The sequence below is a fragment of the Vanellus vanellus genome (genome assembly GCF_965231255.1).
Source record: "Vanellus vanellus genome assembly, chromosome: 15".
NCBI classification, from domain to species: Eukaryota; Metazoa; Chordata; class Aves; order Charadriiformes; family Charadriidae; genus Vanellus; species Vanellus vanellus.
This window is the reverse complement of record NC_138920.1, coordinates 8,805,853-8,825,545: the sequence shown is the minus strand read 5'-3', so window position 1 is coordinate 8,825,545 and position 19,693 is coordinate 8,805,853. Positions and strand designations below refer to the sequence as shown.

Below are 19,693 nucleotides of genomic sequence, written 5' to 3'. Positions count from 1 at the left end.
AGATGTAATATTTATCCTCTTGTTTCTAGGGAGACTGTCAGACTCGGGAGGAAGCTGTCGCACTGGGCGTTGGACTCTGCAATAACGGCTTCATGCATCATGGTAATGCATCAATATTACTTCCCACAGCTAATTAAAGGAGCTCTTACTTCAGTCAGATTAGCTGACTGTCTGAAAATCCCTTTTCTATAGGCTGTGCCATACATGCTGACATGTATACAGTTGCAGGAATCCCAGCACGTCCTTCTAAAAAGAGGTCTTTGAGCTTACACATAATGTCTAAGCCTACTACCTTCCCAAGTGAATCCCCTTGCTTAGAGTTGTGATGGGCCCTGAAGCAATTCAACAAGCTAGAAAGGGAACGTTTTTTCACTGCATCTCTTTCAGAGCCATCGGACCAATCCATAGCCAAGTACTGTCCTGAAATATCACCATGAAATGTCAGGTACAAAGTAGAATTGCCTAGTACTTGCCACTTGGGCAAAGCACAATCCTTAGTGCTGAATCTCTGAAGCTTCCAAATCTGAAGTGCCAAATTACCAAGTTAGACATCATCTATCCTCAGTGACACTGCTGCTAAACTGGGAAAGAAAAAACCCATATCTGTATCAGTATCAAATATCATGTATGAAGTCCTAAGAGTAAAACATAGTTTCTCCAATGAAACATCCAGTTTTAGTCATAAATAACATTTGCTCTCCATATTTTGAATAGTTTTTGAGAGCAGATTATTGTAAATAACTAATAGAGAATTTGCATAGTACTTGATCAAAATGTAAGAGTAATTGTTTTTCTTTAAAGAATTTAATCTGTTTTGAGTCCGTGTAAACTGTCAGCATACGTAGCATCCTTTGGCAAGGAGTTCATTTGCATAAGTATACGTTGAATGAAGAAGTTGTTTCTCAGGCTTTAAAGTTGTCACTTGCTGCTTTTATTTGAAGCCCTCAGGTCTCGTGTCTGAAAACATGGTAAAGAACTTTGTCGTGCCTTCCAGAATTTTACAGATCTCTTTTCCTTCTCAATTCCTTTTTAGGTTGAAAAGCCTTAGTCTATTTAGCCGTCTCTTACCTTTAGTCATCCCTTATGTTTAAACAGCCATTTTACCCTTCTTTGCTCCTTTTATGGTTTTACCATATTAATTTTGACATGGGAACAGAGCATAAGGTATTGAGTAGCATCTTTCTTCCAAGAGGATCTTCTGCATTTTATATTCATTCTACGTGCCAGGGAGGTCAGACATCATATAATGACCTACTATGCACTGTGGAGAAAAGTATATCCCTAAAATACAGTAGTGGCTTAAAAATATAAAGCTGAATATCTGACTGACAGGGATGCATCTGGTCTTTGTTCTGTAAAGACTGGGGAAATGTTTAGGATTCCTTTTAATTTTCTTTTTTGCTTCCAGTCCTGGAGAAAAGTGAATTTAAGGATGAATCCTTATATTTCCGCTTTTATGCTGATGAGGAGATGGAAGGCACCAGTTCCAAGAGTAAACAATTACGTAATGACTTCAAGCTCGTGGAAAACATTCTGGGAAAGAGTCTTCTGGTAAGAAATATGTTAAAGTAAACCTTGATATTTCCATGAAACTGGTATTGTTTTATACTAGAGGAGAACGAGAAGGAAAGTTATAATAGAATAGAATTGAAATTCTGGGGATTTGCACCTGTAGCTAGGCTTTTCTTCACTGCATACATACTAATTATTGAGCTACTTTGCTGTAGAGCACCAACTTCTGTAGCTCTGACTTTTCTAGCTGGGCAGACCACACAGCTTATTCTAATGGCAAGGGAAAGCTGTGAGTTGCAGGGTTTCTTCTGTAGCATGTGACTATCCTGCAGTACCTGGGAGCTTTGGATTCACAGCTCACACACACACACACACACACACACACACGTGCCAATGCAAGTAAGTTCCTGCCTATATTTAATAGATCTCAAGCAAAGAGGAGACTAAGAGATACGACTATTTCATGCAGTTCACAGCCTAGCCCCTTTCTATTCCTATGAAGCCCTTCAGAGAGTCTGGAAGTGATCTGGGAGCTGGAGATGGTGTCTTAGCAGGCACCATATGTTTCTTGAGTTCTCTGAGCAGGCACCACAGTGTTGTTGAAGTGGAGGAGAAAGTAATGGGCACTACTATCTTGGGAGAGGTCTGCCATCAAGTTTAAACACCCTTATATGTGAGGTAGATTCAGAAGCAATTTAAAAGACTGATAAGAATACAGACATCATTGTCTAAGTGATGTGAATATGCCCTGCATTACTGGATTAAGTATCAGCTTTAATTTGTTTATGGAAACCTTTTCCCAAAGAATACTGCTCTTTATGTTCATCCTTTTGCAATGTTACTATTATCTCCAAATTCCCACCTCTCTAAATGCCATCGCAGTCCTTACTGCACTGGTGTTACTCTAGTGCTGTTTGAACTTGGTAGTCAGATTGGTGCAAACTCTTTGTTCTGAGATCCTTGTTTAGTGCCAGTGGCTCCAGGCCCATCTTTTTCTGCCTTTGAACACTGGCAGAATACAGAAGCAGGATAAAAACTTGGGTCAGAAACTACAAAAGCAAAATTGCTGGAAAAGATCCAGAGGTCCATTATATGGGAAAATTTTTCCCGTGGTTCACACAAACTTCACTGTCTCACTGTTGTCTTGTCTCCCAGGAGACCAGTCTGTGTTTGTCTGAATGGTCAGAAGTAATATTTAAAGCACCATGGTCCCTCAAAATTATTCCTCTCTACATCCAGTGCCAGAGACTAGCGTGTCAGGTTAATATGATTATCCTCATGGAGAGCTGTTGGATAAAGGGAAGCGGTTAAAAAGTGATACACTTAGTGGGGTTTTTTTGTTGTGATTTGCAAAGCACTCAGAGATCAGTTTCATGTAAATTGGTGGGAACTGCCATTGTTCAGGTATTTTTAATTTTCCACCTTATCCAGACAAGAGAGTTTGAGGAAACAGATGTATGTCTCTTCCATGTTTTTTTTCTGTCAGTTCAAGGCACTTCTGTTAAAATGCCAAAACTCAACAGTAATATGTTAGCTGTGAAATGAGTGATTTAAAGTTCTTTGATTCTGTTTTCTGTTAATGTAATAATAATTTATTAGTATTCACTAAAGAGACAGAAGAAACAAGCAAAACTTGCACATGGACTATTTACTAGGGTTTAATCATAATCCCTAATTGATCCTTCCATTCACTCCATAATTTGGTAACTGAAATATTTGCAACGGGAATAATTTTAATATTACTATTATTGTTTTTCTGAAATGCATCAGTCAGCCTCTGTCAAAATACAGTCCCATCTCAAAAAGTAAACAATCTGAAGTGAACAGCACATGCTGAGTAAGAAGTGTCCTACTTAGAGGGCACAGATTTTTGTCAAATGAGTAGTAGTCTTGCTCAAGTTATGAGTTGCCCTAATTTTCACAAATAAATTAGCAGTCCCCTGAACATTTGTGAATAAGCCGCCAATAGCAGTACAGTAAATGCATGACACTTATCCACAAAAAAAATTGTGCCCAACTTCTCTTTTATTCTGTGTTTAGCAGTTATGAGCAGCTGGAATCCTGAGGTTTTGCTGTCTGTGGAACATCACTACTTGCCTCTTGACTTAAACTCAAGATAGGGCATTGATCCTTCCCATCCCTCGATCCCACCATAGGAGGTTTAATGGAATTTCCTCAGCACTGGCTTTTCAAACATGCCTTTCCACTGCCATGAAATCCTAGCTGTTTAATGGACAGCTTCTCCTACCCCCTTCATCTAAGTTTGCTCTGTCACTAGAGAGCTTGCCCTTGAAAACAGAAAACAACAGAAGTTTTGGCAAATATATCATTAGAAATGCCAAGGAAAAAAGTGCTTTCAGTCTGAAAAAAATGCAGTTCAAACAAAATTTAATACTCATTTATTTGTGCAATAGTTTCTCATTGAAGGACATAAATCTTGGTAAACTGCAAAAATATACAACATTCTTTGCATAGTTGAAGAGAATTTGGATTTTGGATTGACTCCAAGCATTGTGACTTGGTTACTGTGTGTGCTTTCTTAATCAGCACCTCTAACTTGTTAGCCCATGCCAACCACAATACAAATTATTCCGGTAGCTTGGAACTGAATATCAGACAAGGACCATTGCCTGTAGAGGTGGGCCTCCATCAAAGTTGCCTAAGAGGTTTAATGCACACACAATGCTAGAGTCCTCAGAAGATTCTAGTGTATTACTTATCTGATCTCAAAAGAAGAGCATTTCCAGTGATTTCTAAAGATGATGCTTGTGTACGTTTTATGTAGCATTCTCAAAACTGTCGTGCTGGCTTGGAGATCTGGACTGTAAGTCTAAACCTCATCAACTTTCCAGACCTGTAGTATCTCCTACGTTCCTCCAGGGTATCCCATATTTCTTCTTCTCAGTAGTTTGTTGCAGTAATTGCAGGCAAGAGCAGTTACCATGTCTCGCTGCAGTTTGCAGCCAGGGCTGTGGCATGTCCTGGAATTCAACTCATGCAGAGGCCTGACTATTGTAGCATATTCAATGAAAGCCAATAGTTTGAGCCCAGAAGTCAGGGCTACCTGCATTTCAATTTAACTTCTCACATGAGCTCACTGTGTGGCCTTAAGTGACTCAGTGCCTCAGTTTACCATCTGAAAATTAGGATGGTAAATTCGTCTATCCACAGGGCTTTGCTACTGCTGTTACATCTAGAATCAGCTTTGAAAATGGAAGTGTCCTTATAATTCAGCACTTCAGATACCGAGTTTATAGATAATAGATAGTATTGTCATTTGAGTTCATGTCTTCTCTGTTTTAAATCAGCTAATCCAGTAAACATAGTATCCATCTTAAAATTCTTATAAAACTATAAAGCACATTTCTCCTATTCTAAATATGTATAAATAATAGTAATTTGTATTACTCAAAGCAAGCCATACTTGGTCCTTAATAAAAATGTTTTGAATGTTTAATCATTCCAGGAGAATTATTTTTTTGTGTTGTGCTAATATAAAATGACCTAATTCGGCAAAATTTCAGCAGAGAGAGCAAAAACGAGATTTTCCTTTGTTCTTCAGTATACTAGCATACCACAGTCTATTGTAGTTTGAGAATTAAATCATTGATTTAAAACACCCCTGGGAAGAGAGCCGCTAATAAGAGCCCATCCTCTAGGGATTTCTGATCTCCCAAGGAGATGGGCTGGCACGTCAGTAACAAGAGGCATCCATCATCCAGGCGTATGAGGCCAGATAAGGCCTTTGAGTGGATTCATGTACTAAACATTACAATGAACTTTGAAGTGAAAAACATCCTTTAGACTGTAAATCTTTCACTGTTCAGAATGAACAGTTCAATTTCAGTGCTCAAATTCAAAGCTCACAAAGCAGAAGAAACTTTGTGTATCTTTTGTGTATATTAAGCCTATTTTGCTAATGTGGCAAAACATACCTTTAAAGATAATAGCAGTAGGTGTGGCTTAGATTCTTGAGCTTCTAATTGGAAAGAAGTTTTGCCTTTTCAAATTTTTAGTGGCCCACAGCTTTCGACTTTTGAAAGGCTGGGAAGACTGGAAGAACCTGGGAGATGAGGTGGCAGGAAAATAGCTCCCTTCAAATGAATGCTGCTGAGGGCCACAGAAACTTCATCAGTTCAGTGAAGCATTCAGACTTGACATCTGATAAGCCGCTACTCCTTAAGAAATTCTTAACGAAGTCAGACTGTTCAAGTGTGTCCAACAGAGAAGAGTTTACGCTGGAGAGCTGTAGGGAAGGCTGTGAGAGAAGGATGTGCATCCTGGGCCCTAGTTTAGGAAATGTTCGTTGATCTGCATATGCTGCCTCTTCTGCTGCTGATGTCTGCAGTTTAGGCTGAGAGTTCCTGCTTCTGCATGAACAGTAGGAGCAGCCTGGGGAGGCTGCCAAGAGTAAAATGGATCCGGTTCCTTCACTGGGGGAACCTTAGTACTCCATCCAAGGCCCTTCATGTGTATGCAGTTTGAGGGATCAGCAAGTGTGGCAGGTAAACTGGAAGCTATACCCTGTGCATTAAAGTCATGCTCTCATGACATTAGCATGATGCAACACTGGAAGCTACCCCATAGCTAAGCATCAAGCTTCTTCACATCTCTGTTGTCTTCATTCTTCTGGAAATCTGTCAAATCTCCCTTCATAGACACTGAGCATCCCCATAATCCTGCTTGTACAGGAAGAGGCAGATATAGAGATGTACCACACGGATATCGTGACCCACATGCCAAAAATGCTTGATGGATGTAACACATACAGGTGCAATAGACCATTTTTTGCATAGCTTTTCTTCTCCCCACTCTCCTCCCTGTCCGATGTCTGCCAAAACTCTCTTTGAATATGTTCTGACTACATTTGCCCTCTGGTTTTGATTAAATGTGCTTATATCTCATATGGTCTCATTTTTTGACGTGGTTGTCTTTCATGATTAAACAGCTGCTGCCTTACGTTCAAAAAACTGATTGGATTTCAGGGGCACAGAAGTAATTCTTGTAGATGGCAAGTTAGTTAATTGCTTTCGACTCCTTAGGGATGAATGGTGTTCAGCTGTGGAATTGCAAGGTATTACTACTTTATAACAAAGGATGAATCATAGCCTTCATTATCCTTAGTGTACCTTTTCATAAGAGGGTGTCCCTAGTACAGGAGCGTCAGTATACAGAATGTAAGATTTCTTTCTTTACAACATGGTGATAAAGCCCCTAATGTTGACACACTTGGGATTTCTTGAAAGTCTTTTGGTTCTTTGCTTTCAAACAATAAATTTTTGCAGTACTAATGAACAGAGAAAGGTAGGTTATTAAAAATGATAGCATATAAAAGATGATCATGCACAGTTGTGGTAGCTGCACCCAAGAGATCATGTGAGTTCAAGTATCTGCTGGCTTCTTAAGTTTGGCAAATCAAAGTCTCCAAATCTTTAAATATCTTTTCACATATGCTTTTAAAATCCAACAAAAGAAACTGAACAGTCCCCTCAAATGTAAAATGAGAATTGGATGGGAGAGCTATCCTAGAAATTTTTTATTCAATCCCAAATGTGAAGTGATAAAAGTACATATTGTGTTGGGCTGAAATTCACTACACTTGCAACACTAAAAATCTAACCAGTGATACACCCAATTTTCTAAGCTGTCCTTTTATTAAACATGCATAAATAGCATTGCTTCTGAAAATACTTTGTTAGAAATATCCAAGAATGTCAAACTTACCTTTCAGTCTTACTTTCCTTTCCATTATTTAATCTGAACATCAACTGATGAACAGTTTTTCTTTGCAGATCTGTTATGTCATGCATTATTTTAACATGGCTGTATGGCTCCTGCAGGAAAGGATTATTCTATTTCTTTAATTTTTTCTGAGGTGAATTTTGGTAAAAGGACAAAGTTCATAGGCTGAGGACATTGGCTTCAATAGAAAAAGGACAATATTTTAAAATAGTGCAGGAAACATCAGAATCAAGGAAATTATTCTCAGTAGTTTGTTTTGGTTTTTTTTTTCCCAGTGGCATGCTAGCTTATGGATAGCTTTATTTTTCCTTTTAACTCAATTCTAATTTATCAGATGGTTCTTAAATGTGTAGTGTTTGCTCAAATGCAAGATGTTTATCTGGTAGAATTTCCACTTGTCCATTTACCAGTGGCCAGGCTTGCTTTATTTTTTTCAAATGGGAAGTGAGTTGTTAAGCTTTTTTTTCATTGTTAATGAACGACTAGAAAAGGATGAGTGAAACATATATTTGCCATTGATATGATTTTAAAAAATATTTATAAGGCAGGTCTGTATGACCTCAGTGCAAAGAAGAGGAAGCAGATTCTCAGCAGCAAGAACTACCAAGTCTTCTGTCAACAATAAAAGGTGCAAACTGAGCACATGACATGAGTCTTGTATTTTTTCCCTAACACAAACCTTGTGTGCCTGCCCTCTAGAGAAAGGACCTATAGATGTCAGAAATTGTTCTCTCTCTGGTCATCCAGTATTTTAGCCGGCGGACCAACTATTATGATGTAATCTATGTAGTGTGTAGTATTATGTATAAGAAACAGGCCTGAGATCCCCGATTTATCTGAAACTGATATCTAAGAAAGACTCATAGATTGTTCACTATTGGATATGTGGGATGTATTTTAAAAAGTAAATAAATGACTGCGGTTTCATTTATAAGTACATTCACCAATGGAAAATACTGAATATCGATGAATTGTGTAAACTAAAAGTGAAAGATCTAATGAAGAATGAAGGGCTAGAAGTTAAAAACAATGCAGTTTCTAATAGAAGAGTTGATTAACCATTGGAACAAACTCTCAAGGGCGGGAATAGATTCTTCACTTCTTAAAGACTGCAGATCATAACTGGATAACTCTTGGGAAATTCTGCTTTACTACAGTAAGGGCTCAATACAGAAATAACATTAAATTTTTTGGCTTTTGTGATGTAGGAGATCAGACCAGATGACCTAATAGTTCCATTCAGCCTTAAGATCTACAAGTCTAGGTCAATCATGGCTTGCAATGAAAAGTCCAATTTCTCATCTCCATCCTTCAGATTTTCAGCTAACTCCATATTTATGAAGCACTACCTTGTGCTCTTTTTAAGATTTTACCGGAAGAGGATGACTATGGATTTGACATGGAAGAAAAGAACAAAGCAATCGTGGTGAAGTCAGTTCGACGAGGGTCTTCTGCAGAGGTACAACCTGACACTCATAAATATTTTGATTTTGGTACCTAAGAATATTTCAATGCTTTGAAAAGGTACAAAACCATCCTTTTAAAGCCTTTCGTTTTAAAGGCAGCTAACAGAAAATTTGGTATCTTCTACAATTCCTGTGGTAATAAACTGTTTCTGTAAATTGCTAAGTGTTTTGATATTTTGGGGTGACTTGCTGAATATATTTGATAAGTGATGGGACAACAGCATACCTCAGGTTCATTAGCAACTTAAGTTTGAGGATGGAGGAAAAGTAATATTGTTTTGGGATAGCAAAGATATTCAGTGAGAAACAGGTTTATTTGAATGAAAGCTATATTTTTAGATTTGTATTTTTACTTAAAAAGCATGCACTCATTTCTCTACCTGGTATTTTTTAAGAGCTCTACAGAATATATTTGCTTTGTTTCATTTAGGCACATAGATGGCCCAAATGTCATAGGATCTCAGTATTCCATAATCATTTGTTTATCCATATGAAACCTTTGAGTTGATAACACAATGTGATCCTCCATTTACCAAAGTAAAGCACAGGCAACTGAAAGCCTATTTTTTAAAAGCTATTTAGGTGCCTTTTAGCACCTATGAAGATAAGAGACAACTAAATGACTTGTCCAGGGTTTCACAGTAAATTGTGGCAGCACACAGACAGTACTTCTAATTAAAAGTCCAGGACAACCGTTAAAAATTTTTTTAACGTCCACATTCATTTGTTGGTCACTGCTTTAGGCTACAGATAACTCCTGGATGACTCGCCCAGTGCAAACAGCTGAAGAGGACAGACTAATTTTAGCAAGTTTAGAATGTCAGATGGGAAGGAATTTTGAACTGAAGTTTAGTATTAGAATTAAATTATTTCAGTGTTCCCGATTCTCGTTTGTTTTATGGTCACCAAAGAAACCAATCCTATGCTCTACCTCATGCTCAAAATCAACATACATTGGCCAAAAATTTTATTAAGCTAAACCTCTGCTGTAAACCATTGCCTGACAGATAATCCTTCTGCCCTGTCTTTGGCTGGATGCCTATGGAATATCTTGCAAGTCTGTTGTGTTTTAAGGCAACAGAAGCACACAATTTTCTAAGGAATCTTTTTCTTGATCTTCCAAGACAAACTATCCGTGATCATGAGCCCATGCCCATCTTTTCAACTTTATCTTAAAATGTTGCTCCAGAAAAGAACTAAATGTGCATTTCTCTGACCCAGAGGGCTGTCAGCTCGTTCTGAGGTCCAGCATTAATGCATTTCTTTACATTCTTGGGCTTTTTTAATTGCTTTGTGATAATAGAAAGATATCCAGCATGAGGTTTTGTGTGGCTCAGCAGCTGTAGGCCATTTAGAGACCCTATGCCTGCTGTCACGCTCTTTAGGGACAAAAATTAAGACATGCAGCTTTGCTTCACAGTGCTCATCACAGTGCATTGCATTCATTAGCACTGTCAGACTTGAGGCCAAAATGAGATTCCAGGTTCACCAATTAAGTGGGAGCAATTCTATTACTTGCATGGATTTATTCAAGATTAACACAGTGTGTTTGTGTTTGGGATTGTGATCTCTTTTTCCTACTATACGTGGGAAAAAATTGTCATGCACAGGTTGTGATGGCACACAGCATTGAACTTCACGCATGTGCAGAAAGGGTCTTTGGGGTTTTTAGTCAAAATCAGAGTTGCCAAGCATTATTCTTTCTATTAATAGTGTCTTTTTTCTTCTTAAGATTTTTTAGAAAATGTTTTGTGAGCTGTTAGATCTGCCTATGCCAGAAGCAGTTCCCAAACTGTGTTTACAAGTTGATAAGAAAAGAATTGTTGGAACATCAACAACAGGCCTTTCACGCAGTCCCCCACAACATCCTTCTCTCTAAATTGGAGAGATATGGATTTGATGGGTGGACTGTTTGGTGGATGGGGAATTGGTTGGATAGTCACATCCAGAGGGTAGTAGTCAATGGCCCCATGTCCAGATGGATATTGGTGACAAGTGGTATCCTTCAGGGGTCTGTACTGGGACAAGCACAGTTCAATATCTTTATCAAGACATAGACAGTGGCATAAAGTGCACCCTCAGCAATTTGTGGATGACATCAAGCTGAGTGGTGAGGCTGACACACCTGAGGGACAGGATGCCATCCAGAGGGACCTGGACAAGCTCAAGAAGTTGGCCTGTGTGAATCTCATGAGGTTCAAGGCCAAGTGCAGGGTCCTGCATCTGGGTTGTGGCAACCCATGGTATCAATACAGGCTGGGAGATGAAGGGATTGAGAGTAGCCCTGCCAAGAAGGACTTGGGGGTACTGGTGGATGAAAAGCTGGACATGAGCCGACAATGTGTACTCGCAGCCCAGAAAGCCAACCGTATCCAGGCTGCATCAAAAGCAGCGTAGCCAGCAGGGTGAGGGAGGTGATTCTGCCCCTCTAGTCTGCTCTGATGAGAGCCCACCTAGAGTACTGTGTCCAGCTCTGGGGCCCTCAGCACAGGAAAGACATGGGCCTGTTGGAGTGGGTCCAGAAGAGGGCCATAAAGATGATCAGAGGGCTGGAGCACCTCTTCTATGCGTTCAGGCTGAGAGAGTTGGGGTTGTTCAGCCTAGAGAAGAGAAGGTTCCAGAGGGAACTTACTGCAGCCTTCCAGTACTTAAAGGGGGACTACAGGAAAGATGGGGACAAACTTTTTAGCAGGGCCTGTTGCGATAGGACAAAGGGTAACAGCTTGAAACTAAAAGAGGTAGGATTAAGACTAGATGATAAGGAAGAATTTTTTTACAATGAGGGTGGTGAAACACTGGCCCAGGTTGCCCAGAGAGGTGGTAGATGCGCTGTCCCTGGAAAAATTCAAGGTGAGGTTGGACGGGGCTCTGAGCAACCTGTTCTAGTTGAAGATGTCCCTGCTCACTGTAGAGGGGTTGGACTAGATGACCTTTAAAGAACCCTTCCAACCCAAACTATTCTATGATCAAATTCCTGTATGATAGGGTACTTGAACTGCAGTTTGGGAACTTTTTGCCTGACGCGTGTGTTCAGTTTCTCAGTTTTGGCCCTTGGATAGAATAGTGCTGGAGCGGACATTACTCATGCACTTTCTCTCCTCATCCTGAATGATGAGCAGCTCTCAGCCCTGGATTCTCACCCTTGTTCCCCCATGCTTCTAGCAGCAGCTGCCTGTGACTGTCAACACTTGCTCAGCTCACCTAGACAGAGCGTCACAAAAAATTGTACAGCAGTGCTTGGTTGATGTGGACTGTGGCATATCCCATGCCTGTTCCAAGTTCATGTGTCTTCAGAAAGACATTCAGAAAGTCAGTGTCTCCTCAGTTTGTACCTTATCTTCCTTTCTAAGCCAGCTCACTTGCAGCTTAATTGTAGCTGGGTTTATTCCCACAAGTTTTAATCCTGGACCCGGTTTATGAATGATACTCTATCAGAAGCAAGACAGTGAAAAAAAATTATCCTTTTGGGAGGGGTGGTTGCTGTCTTACTCTGAACAGCCAACTGACAAGCAGATGTCTAGCGTTTGAACAGAGTGTGTTCAAGAAGCAGCCGGTTGGCCAGTGGCCATGCAGATGAATAGCAAATAGCAAGCTGATGGCATCTGGGGAAAAAAAGTGGCCCATGTCCAGACAATTGCATTGAGTTATCATAAGGAGCATCCGTTATTCAGAAGCTCTGTGATGTCGTGTGCATGGCTGGTGGTTGAAAACTATGTTCTTGGTGCTCTGTGCCAGAGCTGTAAGTTGTGGGAAGTCACACTTCTGTATCTCACTGGGTATCTTAGCCAGTCTATTACAGTCCCCTATGTTTTACTGCCCCCCCCGCACTTTTTTTTTAAAGTCCCTTTTTTTAATAGGCCCATATTAAAAAAAAAATTGCAGCAGAAAACTACAAAGATTTATCCATTGCAAAGTAAGATATGTCTGTGGAGTGGTATATTTATACAGATATTGGTGAAATCTTTGTTTTCTGTAAATGCAAACAACTTTAAGGGTGACTGGCAAATGATTTGATGAACCAACACTATATGTACAGTATTCTATATGACAATAATCGTAGGAACGCCTGTAAGTAGAGAATAGTTGAACCTTGGAGCCTGAACTTTGAGAGATGCTGCCAATAATCCAAATTTTTCTGCGATGTTTGTCTCATTTGCAGATGGCTGGCCTGCAGACGGGAAGAAAAATCTATTCCATCAACGAGGACTTGATATTCCTACGCCCATTTTCAGAAGTGGAAACCATCTTAAACCAGTCCTTCTGTTCACGAAGGCCGCTCAGGCTGCTGGTAGCTACCAAATCAAAAGAGTAAGTGCCAAAACGGGCAGACGGAGATTACCTAGAAATGTCAATTACTAAATATTTCTTTTACAGTTTGTAGTGAAAACTCTGTAAACACTTTGTTGTGCAGAAGCTGTTCAATAGGAAAACAAATTATATAAATGAAAGATATGAGTCATGGGTTGTTTTTAGTGATGAACTTGGTGCTTCTAGAACAGGTTACAATGTATTCTGTTTATACTGCAGTTAACCTTTGGCTTCCTTGTGCATAAACAGAACTGAATCACAAGGATTGTCATTCTGTCTCAGGTGCAAAGCTTCTCAGACTCTAATATATGTGCAAGGTAAAGCAATTTCCACCCGACTAAAGCTTGGCTTATTTTGGATGACTCTGATGATGTCAGGCCTTACAGTTTTTCAGTCCATTATTGTATCTTACAATGAGGCTTGGCCCTGTTAGTATCTTGTGAATTATTAGATTCTGTAACCCCAGGATTTGACATAGAATTGAATGTCTCAATGAGCACTGGATGCTGAATTCTACTCCAGGATGTCTTGTCCAGTCTATTTTTTTTTCTAATGGAAAAGGTCCTCAGCTGGTATAAGTCAGCACAGCTGCACTGAAGTTTGCCTAGAAATGGAAGTGAATATAAATACTACAGAAAGTTTCTGTACTGTGTTATTCACTTAATGCCAAATTTTAATTAACAAAGAGAATCTCCCATCTGCCTTGGAGAATGAAGATGGAGTGGATGATTTCTTCAGGTCTATTTGTTATTTGTTTGTAAACTATGTGGGTGCTTTCTTTAATCCAAAACATGGTTGTGAATGCCAGGGAAAGATGCTGTTAGAACTGTCCAGAGGTCTGGCAGCCTACCTTAAAATGCTGCTTTATCTTTTCCTTGATTTACCTGCAGGATTATTAAAATCCCAGATTGTCCTGAAGCACTTTGCTTTCAGATACGGGGAGCAGCACCACCATATGTTCATGCAGTAGGAAGAGGTAAGTAGAAAGGCTGTGGTATAGTTAAGCTTGGAGTACTGCTAAATATATATACATGTGTATATAAAGCGTGTGTATATGTATCTCAATAAAAAAAGATCCAGGTTTCATTGTTCTAAACAAGTTCTGGCAGTTTAATAACCATAATGACTAGGGACCCCTGTCATGGAGAAGGATTGTGCTCATATATAAGACCATAGAACAACGAGACAGTTCGTGCCTCAGAGTGCTTATAATCTAAATACAGTCTAAGAAAATGGTATTGTCACTATGAACAGAGTATTGGGTCACTAATGCCATCAACACTAAACAAGGAATAACTTAATTCTACAGTAGAAGAAACTTAGTGATACTGCAATCCACAGTACTGTGGAAAGACTCTTGAGAAAGCGTTGTCACTTGAGCTCTTGCAAGTTAGAAATGCACTTGCATGGTGATCCTAACCTTGTTTCTTCTGAGACTACTAAGGTACAGTTTTACAGCCACAGGGAATAGAAATTTAAAACTGAGGTGGCTGAGCAAAAATTGAGGTGTAAGGCTGACTGTTGCTTCCTCAATATTTTTGCCTGTGGTCCGCTGCGGTTTGGATCACTGCAGGTCTGAATGCACTGTGGGATCAGCAGGTTGGTAAACAGATGATGTTTCTTAGTGGACATCACAAAGTATGATGTAAGACTTGAAGACTACTTGTCCCTTTACGTTGGCTTATACTGCTATAAATTACCAATATAAGACAGAGGTGAACTGCTTCCCTGGTCTTTTTAAAAGGAGAAAACAGTTTGACAGAGATAGTTACTACTTCTGTAACTGAAATGTGAACTGAGCTGCAAATAAAACACAGCTCTAACCTTTATTTTCATCAGATGCAGAAAATATGACCTTTCAGACATGTACCACTTCCTTCCTTCAGAACAAATACATATATCCAAATATGTGCAGGTAGTATACAGACAACAGGCAGCACCCAAATGCAACAAACAACGTTCTCTGGGAGACACGTCTATTACACTCTTTCATAACAGCACCTGTAACCATTTTTTAACAGTCTGAAGAGTGCAAACTGGAAGTGCCAGCTAGAGAGTTACTCCATTTTCAGGATTTTGCTAGTAAAAGACAAATTGCATTTGGAATAAAACTGTATGAATTTTAAATGATGGTGCCCTAAAGTTAATTGCCTTAACTGTAGATTTCTAGGAGCTGGATTTGGTCTGAGTCTTGTTCATGTGAATCTGGAATAAATCCACTGAAGTTGGTTATTGCATTCTAGACTTACTCTAATTTTAAGTACATCACAGTGTTCTTCTTAGACTATCGCAAGTTGTATAATGTGCAAGTGTTCTATATCTTTCAAGTGCAACAAGCTGAAACAAATATAACTGTTTACATTTAAGCAAGACCTCAGCTAATGTAATCATAAGGCTGGAAGATTCATGTAAGAATCCCTAATGATTTCCCACAGGAATTTCAATTTCTAGCATGAATGCATTTAGGTCTAGGAGGTCTCTTGTTTTTCCCAGCACTACTGAAAATAGGAAGGATAGATGCATGATGTTTTCCTTGTACAGCAAAGCTCTCAGAATAAGTACTTAGCAGCAAAAGCATGACAGTGTTCAACTAGCTTTTCTTCTTACTCTTCTTAACCAGAAACCTTTTGCAAACTCTCCAATTTTCTCTTCCATAGTCAGATGGAGTTTCTGTCTAACTCCTCTCCTGTTGGTTTTTCAGGTTCTGAAGCTGCAGCTGTAGGCCTTCATCCAGGGCAGTGTATTTTGAAAGTTAATGGGAATAATGCAACACATGGAAATTATGTGGAAGTTCTGGAGCACTTTACAGCCTACAGGACCAGACAACAGGAAGCACTGGTATGAATACAAAACCTCAAAGGAAGTACATTAATTTGTCCCCTTTTTCTGTGCTTTTATATTCACTAAATATTCAGAAAAAGAAATTACACGTCTCTTTTGACTGACTTACTACCATGCCAAGGTCCTAGTATAACTGAGGGGGCTGATTACAGTTGCCTGAAGTTGCAAAACATCTACAAATAATATGTATGCCAATTCATACACTGCAAACAGTGCTAAATATTATTAACTATTATTAAAATTAGAAGTTCACCCAGCTATTGATCTAGATTTTGTTCTCTGAAGTTCAGAGAAAAGCTGGGGGAGTGTTGATTTTTCAGGCAACTTAGAAGATATAAAATTGATAGCTAGATTCACCTTTGTAGTCCAAACATGTAGAGATTGGGCATTTTTACTGAGGTCATAGCTGAAGCCTATGTCTCTTTAAAGGGTTTGTACCAATGGGTGTACAGAACACATGAAGATGCTGAGGAGGACAGAGTTCAGCAAGCAGCATCCACTGCATATCTGAATGGCAATCATCCTGGCTCCAGTAAAGATGACTCATCACTGGAAGGAGGTGCAGAACTGGATGACCGTCAAAATAGCCAACAGGAATCAGGTAAAGATTCTCATGGGGGAAGGAAACCTAGGGAAGATTCAGGGGCTTCAGGAAGGAAAACTGCAGTAGAAATACAGAGTGTAATTATTATTGTAGAATATCTCTGTGTTAGTAAAATTTGTAATAGAATGAGGTCTGCCAGAGAAAGTACTCTTATGCTGCAGTTTATTCAGGAGAAGAAAAAATTGGGATACACATAGATATCATACCCCTGTGACTCTCTGGTCGTTACAAGGAGCCAGTTTTTGGAATGAAAAGGCTCAGCATTTTAAAAATCATTTGGTTGCCCCGGCAAACCAGTAATTTATGGGCAGTAGCAGCTGGAAAGGGAACCTCTGCAAGTAACTCCACCTAGAATAATCTGTGTTTTCTGTGATTTAAGATTAAAGATTAAGATTTCAAATTACTCTGATCTGGAGCAAGTTTTCACAGCATGTTACCATGGTGTCAGTAAAGGGTGTGGGTCTGTTTCCTCTGAATTACAAAAGTGTAACTCGTTAAAAACATTACGTTATCTTCATATCGAGAGCTTATTTGGAAAAGTAGATGTTAGGGGAGAATACTGAATCCAGATTCAATCCAAAGGACTGAGCCCGGACTCTCTGAATGCCATTGGCAACTTCTCCAGAAAAGGGTCCACATCTGCGTGGATCCCATCTAAGGTCTGATGAGCCTGGTAATCTAATGGTCAAACAGTGCAGCTCCACGGTGGAAGAGCTGGAGCAGTGCTCTGGTAGAGGCATGTGAGCAATTCTCTGGCAAATCTCAATCTCACTATAACTTAAATCTGTTCTCTGGGGACAGTAGCGTTGCTGTGTGTAAAAAATGTTATCTCCTCACCCCACCCCTGCCCTGCCATCTCAGTCTTATAGCTGCACAGAAAATGCATCTGGAGCATTTCCCAAAATTGGACAGAAAAGTGGCAGTCTTCCAGAGAGTCATTACAAACAACAACATTCTGAGATTAACATACTTCCCTTTGAAAGCCTCAGCCGGGATCTGTGTGTCTGAATGCTGAACAGGACTAAAAGTAGTGTCCTGTGCAGGGATGTGCACGTGCACATATGAAAGAACATCAGAATGTGAATTGGAGCATGTGGGTTGTCTAAACCTCCACCACTGTCTCCAGTAGTGGCCAACAGCAAATGTCTTCCTCAGAATATTCTCCCAGCCTCTAGCAGTGCGTGGTTCAGAGGCTTCTTGAGCCAAAGGTTGTGTCTTTGTGTCTTTGCGTTTAATAATACTTCTCAACAGGTTTCTCTTCCCTATGCATGACTGTATTCATGTGTGCTGCCAGACACCTCTAATGACTTATTTTGGTTCCAGCCCAGACACCACAGACCATCAGCTCTCCGCTGAACATTGGTGAAGAAACACCTCTCATTAGCCTGACTGTCGATAACACCCACCTGGAGCATGGGGTGGTGTATGAATATGTCAGCAGCGCAGGAATCAAATCCTTTGTCCTGGAGAAAATTGTGGAACCCAAAGGTTGCTTCAATCTCACTGCAAAGGTACTGAAAAACATACATGGCCAGCTTCATTCCTAAGCAGAACAGAGAAGCCAATAATACAGGCATTTCTCTGGTGGCTTGGCGTGGCTCTTCAGACAAGGTAGCATGTGGCCTTCTCAACCCTGCCTGGAGTTTTCTTCGTTAGAATGCACCAAGTTATAATAGCTTGTTTGGTGTGAGCAAGTCAGCAAATGCTTCCAGGATTTCAGCTATTGAGGTAGAGGGAGGGGAGCCCTCAGCTGTGGAATTCTTGCTTTTATCTGTCTGGTAACATACTCTTTGCTTATACTCAAGATTAATCTTTTCAGGCAAGAATTTACTTTAACTTGGAAGAAAATCAAGCAGCTTTTTCCCATCTGATAGGCTGGATGGGTCACTAAATGAAGCAAGTAGAACAGCTGCTATTGGAAAGCAAGCACTGCGCTTAGCATTTTGGTAGTTTATGACAATAATGAGCTAATATTAAATGTTTCTGTCACATCCCAGTAACTTTATTGTTATGTCCCATGAAAGTATGCCAGAACAGGTAACTTTGACAGTGCACAGTGGATATTTTGATCTATTTCAGCTATTCTAAAAATTTTTGAAGAATGTTTTATGACTCTGGGGATTAGATACGATAGTGGTTCTCAGGCGGTAATAAAGGCAGCTTGTTCTGAAGGCAGCTTTATTCCACCGTGACAACATGGGGATGTTGCCACGTATTCAGTGGAATAAAATTGTATTTTCCCTCACTGTCAAGTCTCATACATTGACATCCTGTCTTTTTGCTTAGATTTTAGAAGCCTTTGCTGCAGAGGACAATCACTTCGTAAGGAATTGCAAGAGACTTATATCCCTAAGTAGCGCTGTGGCCACCATGCCCCAGTATGAATTCCGGCAAATCTGTGACACTAAGCTGGAAAGCATTAGCAGAAGGCTCACAAACTACCAAGAGGTACAACACTACTAGTTATTGGGGAAGTCTCAAGACAATACTTCATTGTGATAACTGGGTCTTAATATTCTTTATTAATGAATCCAAACTGCTTTAGAGGTAGGTGTCCTAGAGGCAAGAAAACAGCTCTGCAAGCTACTGAAATTGCAAGTTTTGAGGAAAAAGGACCATACCTGTAAATCACTCCTTTCAGCTTGTCAGAACTGTGGCTTATAATGTGTTATTGCAGGTTCATTTCCACCATATCAGTGAATAAATATGACTGCAGAATGATTGGTGTCTGATTTAACATAAGTACGTAAGTACATGTATTGTACTGTAAACAAACTATGTATGCTTTTCTGCGCAGTTCTGTTTGAAAAGAGAGTCCTAGAAGGTATAACTAATTGCTTTCATTTGTTGTTTTATGAGCTTTTTATTTTTTTAACATGTTATTCCAGCTGTAGCAGAAATCATATTATTCTGGAATAGGAAGCAGGAAGAGAAAAGGATTGTCTGTATTGCATCATAATTTTTTGCAAGGGAAGTAGCACATGCTTGCTTTATTTCTACCAGTTTGCAGATGAATTGAAAACAAAGGTGAGCCCAGCCTTCAAACAAGCCATCATGGAGCCACATTCCCTGATCAGCATGGATTTCTGCCCCACCAACTGCCACATTAACCTCATGGAGGTATCATACCCCAAAAACACTACCTCAGCAGGGAGGTCGTTCAGCATTCGCATTGGACGGAAGCCCTCTATTATTGGTCTTGATCCAGAACAAGGTGATA

The 19,693-nt window shown here is 39.8% G+C and overlaps 1 protein-coding gene across 1 annotated transcript in view; it reads left to right on the top strand.

The window, feature by feature from the left end:
* The window catches only part of PREX1 (phosphatidylinositol-3,4,5-trisphosphate dependent Rac exchange factor 1), a gene marked incomplete at its 5' end in the record, with an annotated part of 169,837 nt that overhangs the window by 131,212 nt on the left and 18,932 nt on the right, over window positions 1–19,693 (top strand). Inside the window, 10 exons of the mRNA XM_082491124.1 lie at window positions 30–102; window positions 1,409–1,551; window positions 8,621–8,713; window positions 12,880–13,028; window positions 13,919–14,004; window positions 15,730–15,866; window positions 16,299–16,470; window positions 17,797–17,984; window positions 18,760–18,921; window positions 19,477–19,687. Of these exons, the coding sequence (XP_082347250.1) occupies window positions 30–102; window positions 1,409–1,551; window positions 8,621–8,713; window positions 12,880–13,028; window positions 13,919–14,004; window positions 15,730–15,866; window positions 16,299–16,470; window positions 17,797–17,984; window positions 18,760–18,921; window positions 19,477–19,687 (1,414 nt within the window). The remainder of the gene's footprint in view (window positions 1–29; window positions 103–1,408; window positions 1,552–8,620; window positions 8,714–12,879; window positions 13,029–13,918; window positions 14,005–15,729; window positions 15,867–16,298; window positions 16,471–17,796; window positions 17,985–18,759; window positions 18,922–19,476; window positions 19,688–19,693) is intronic.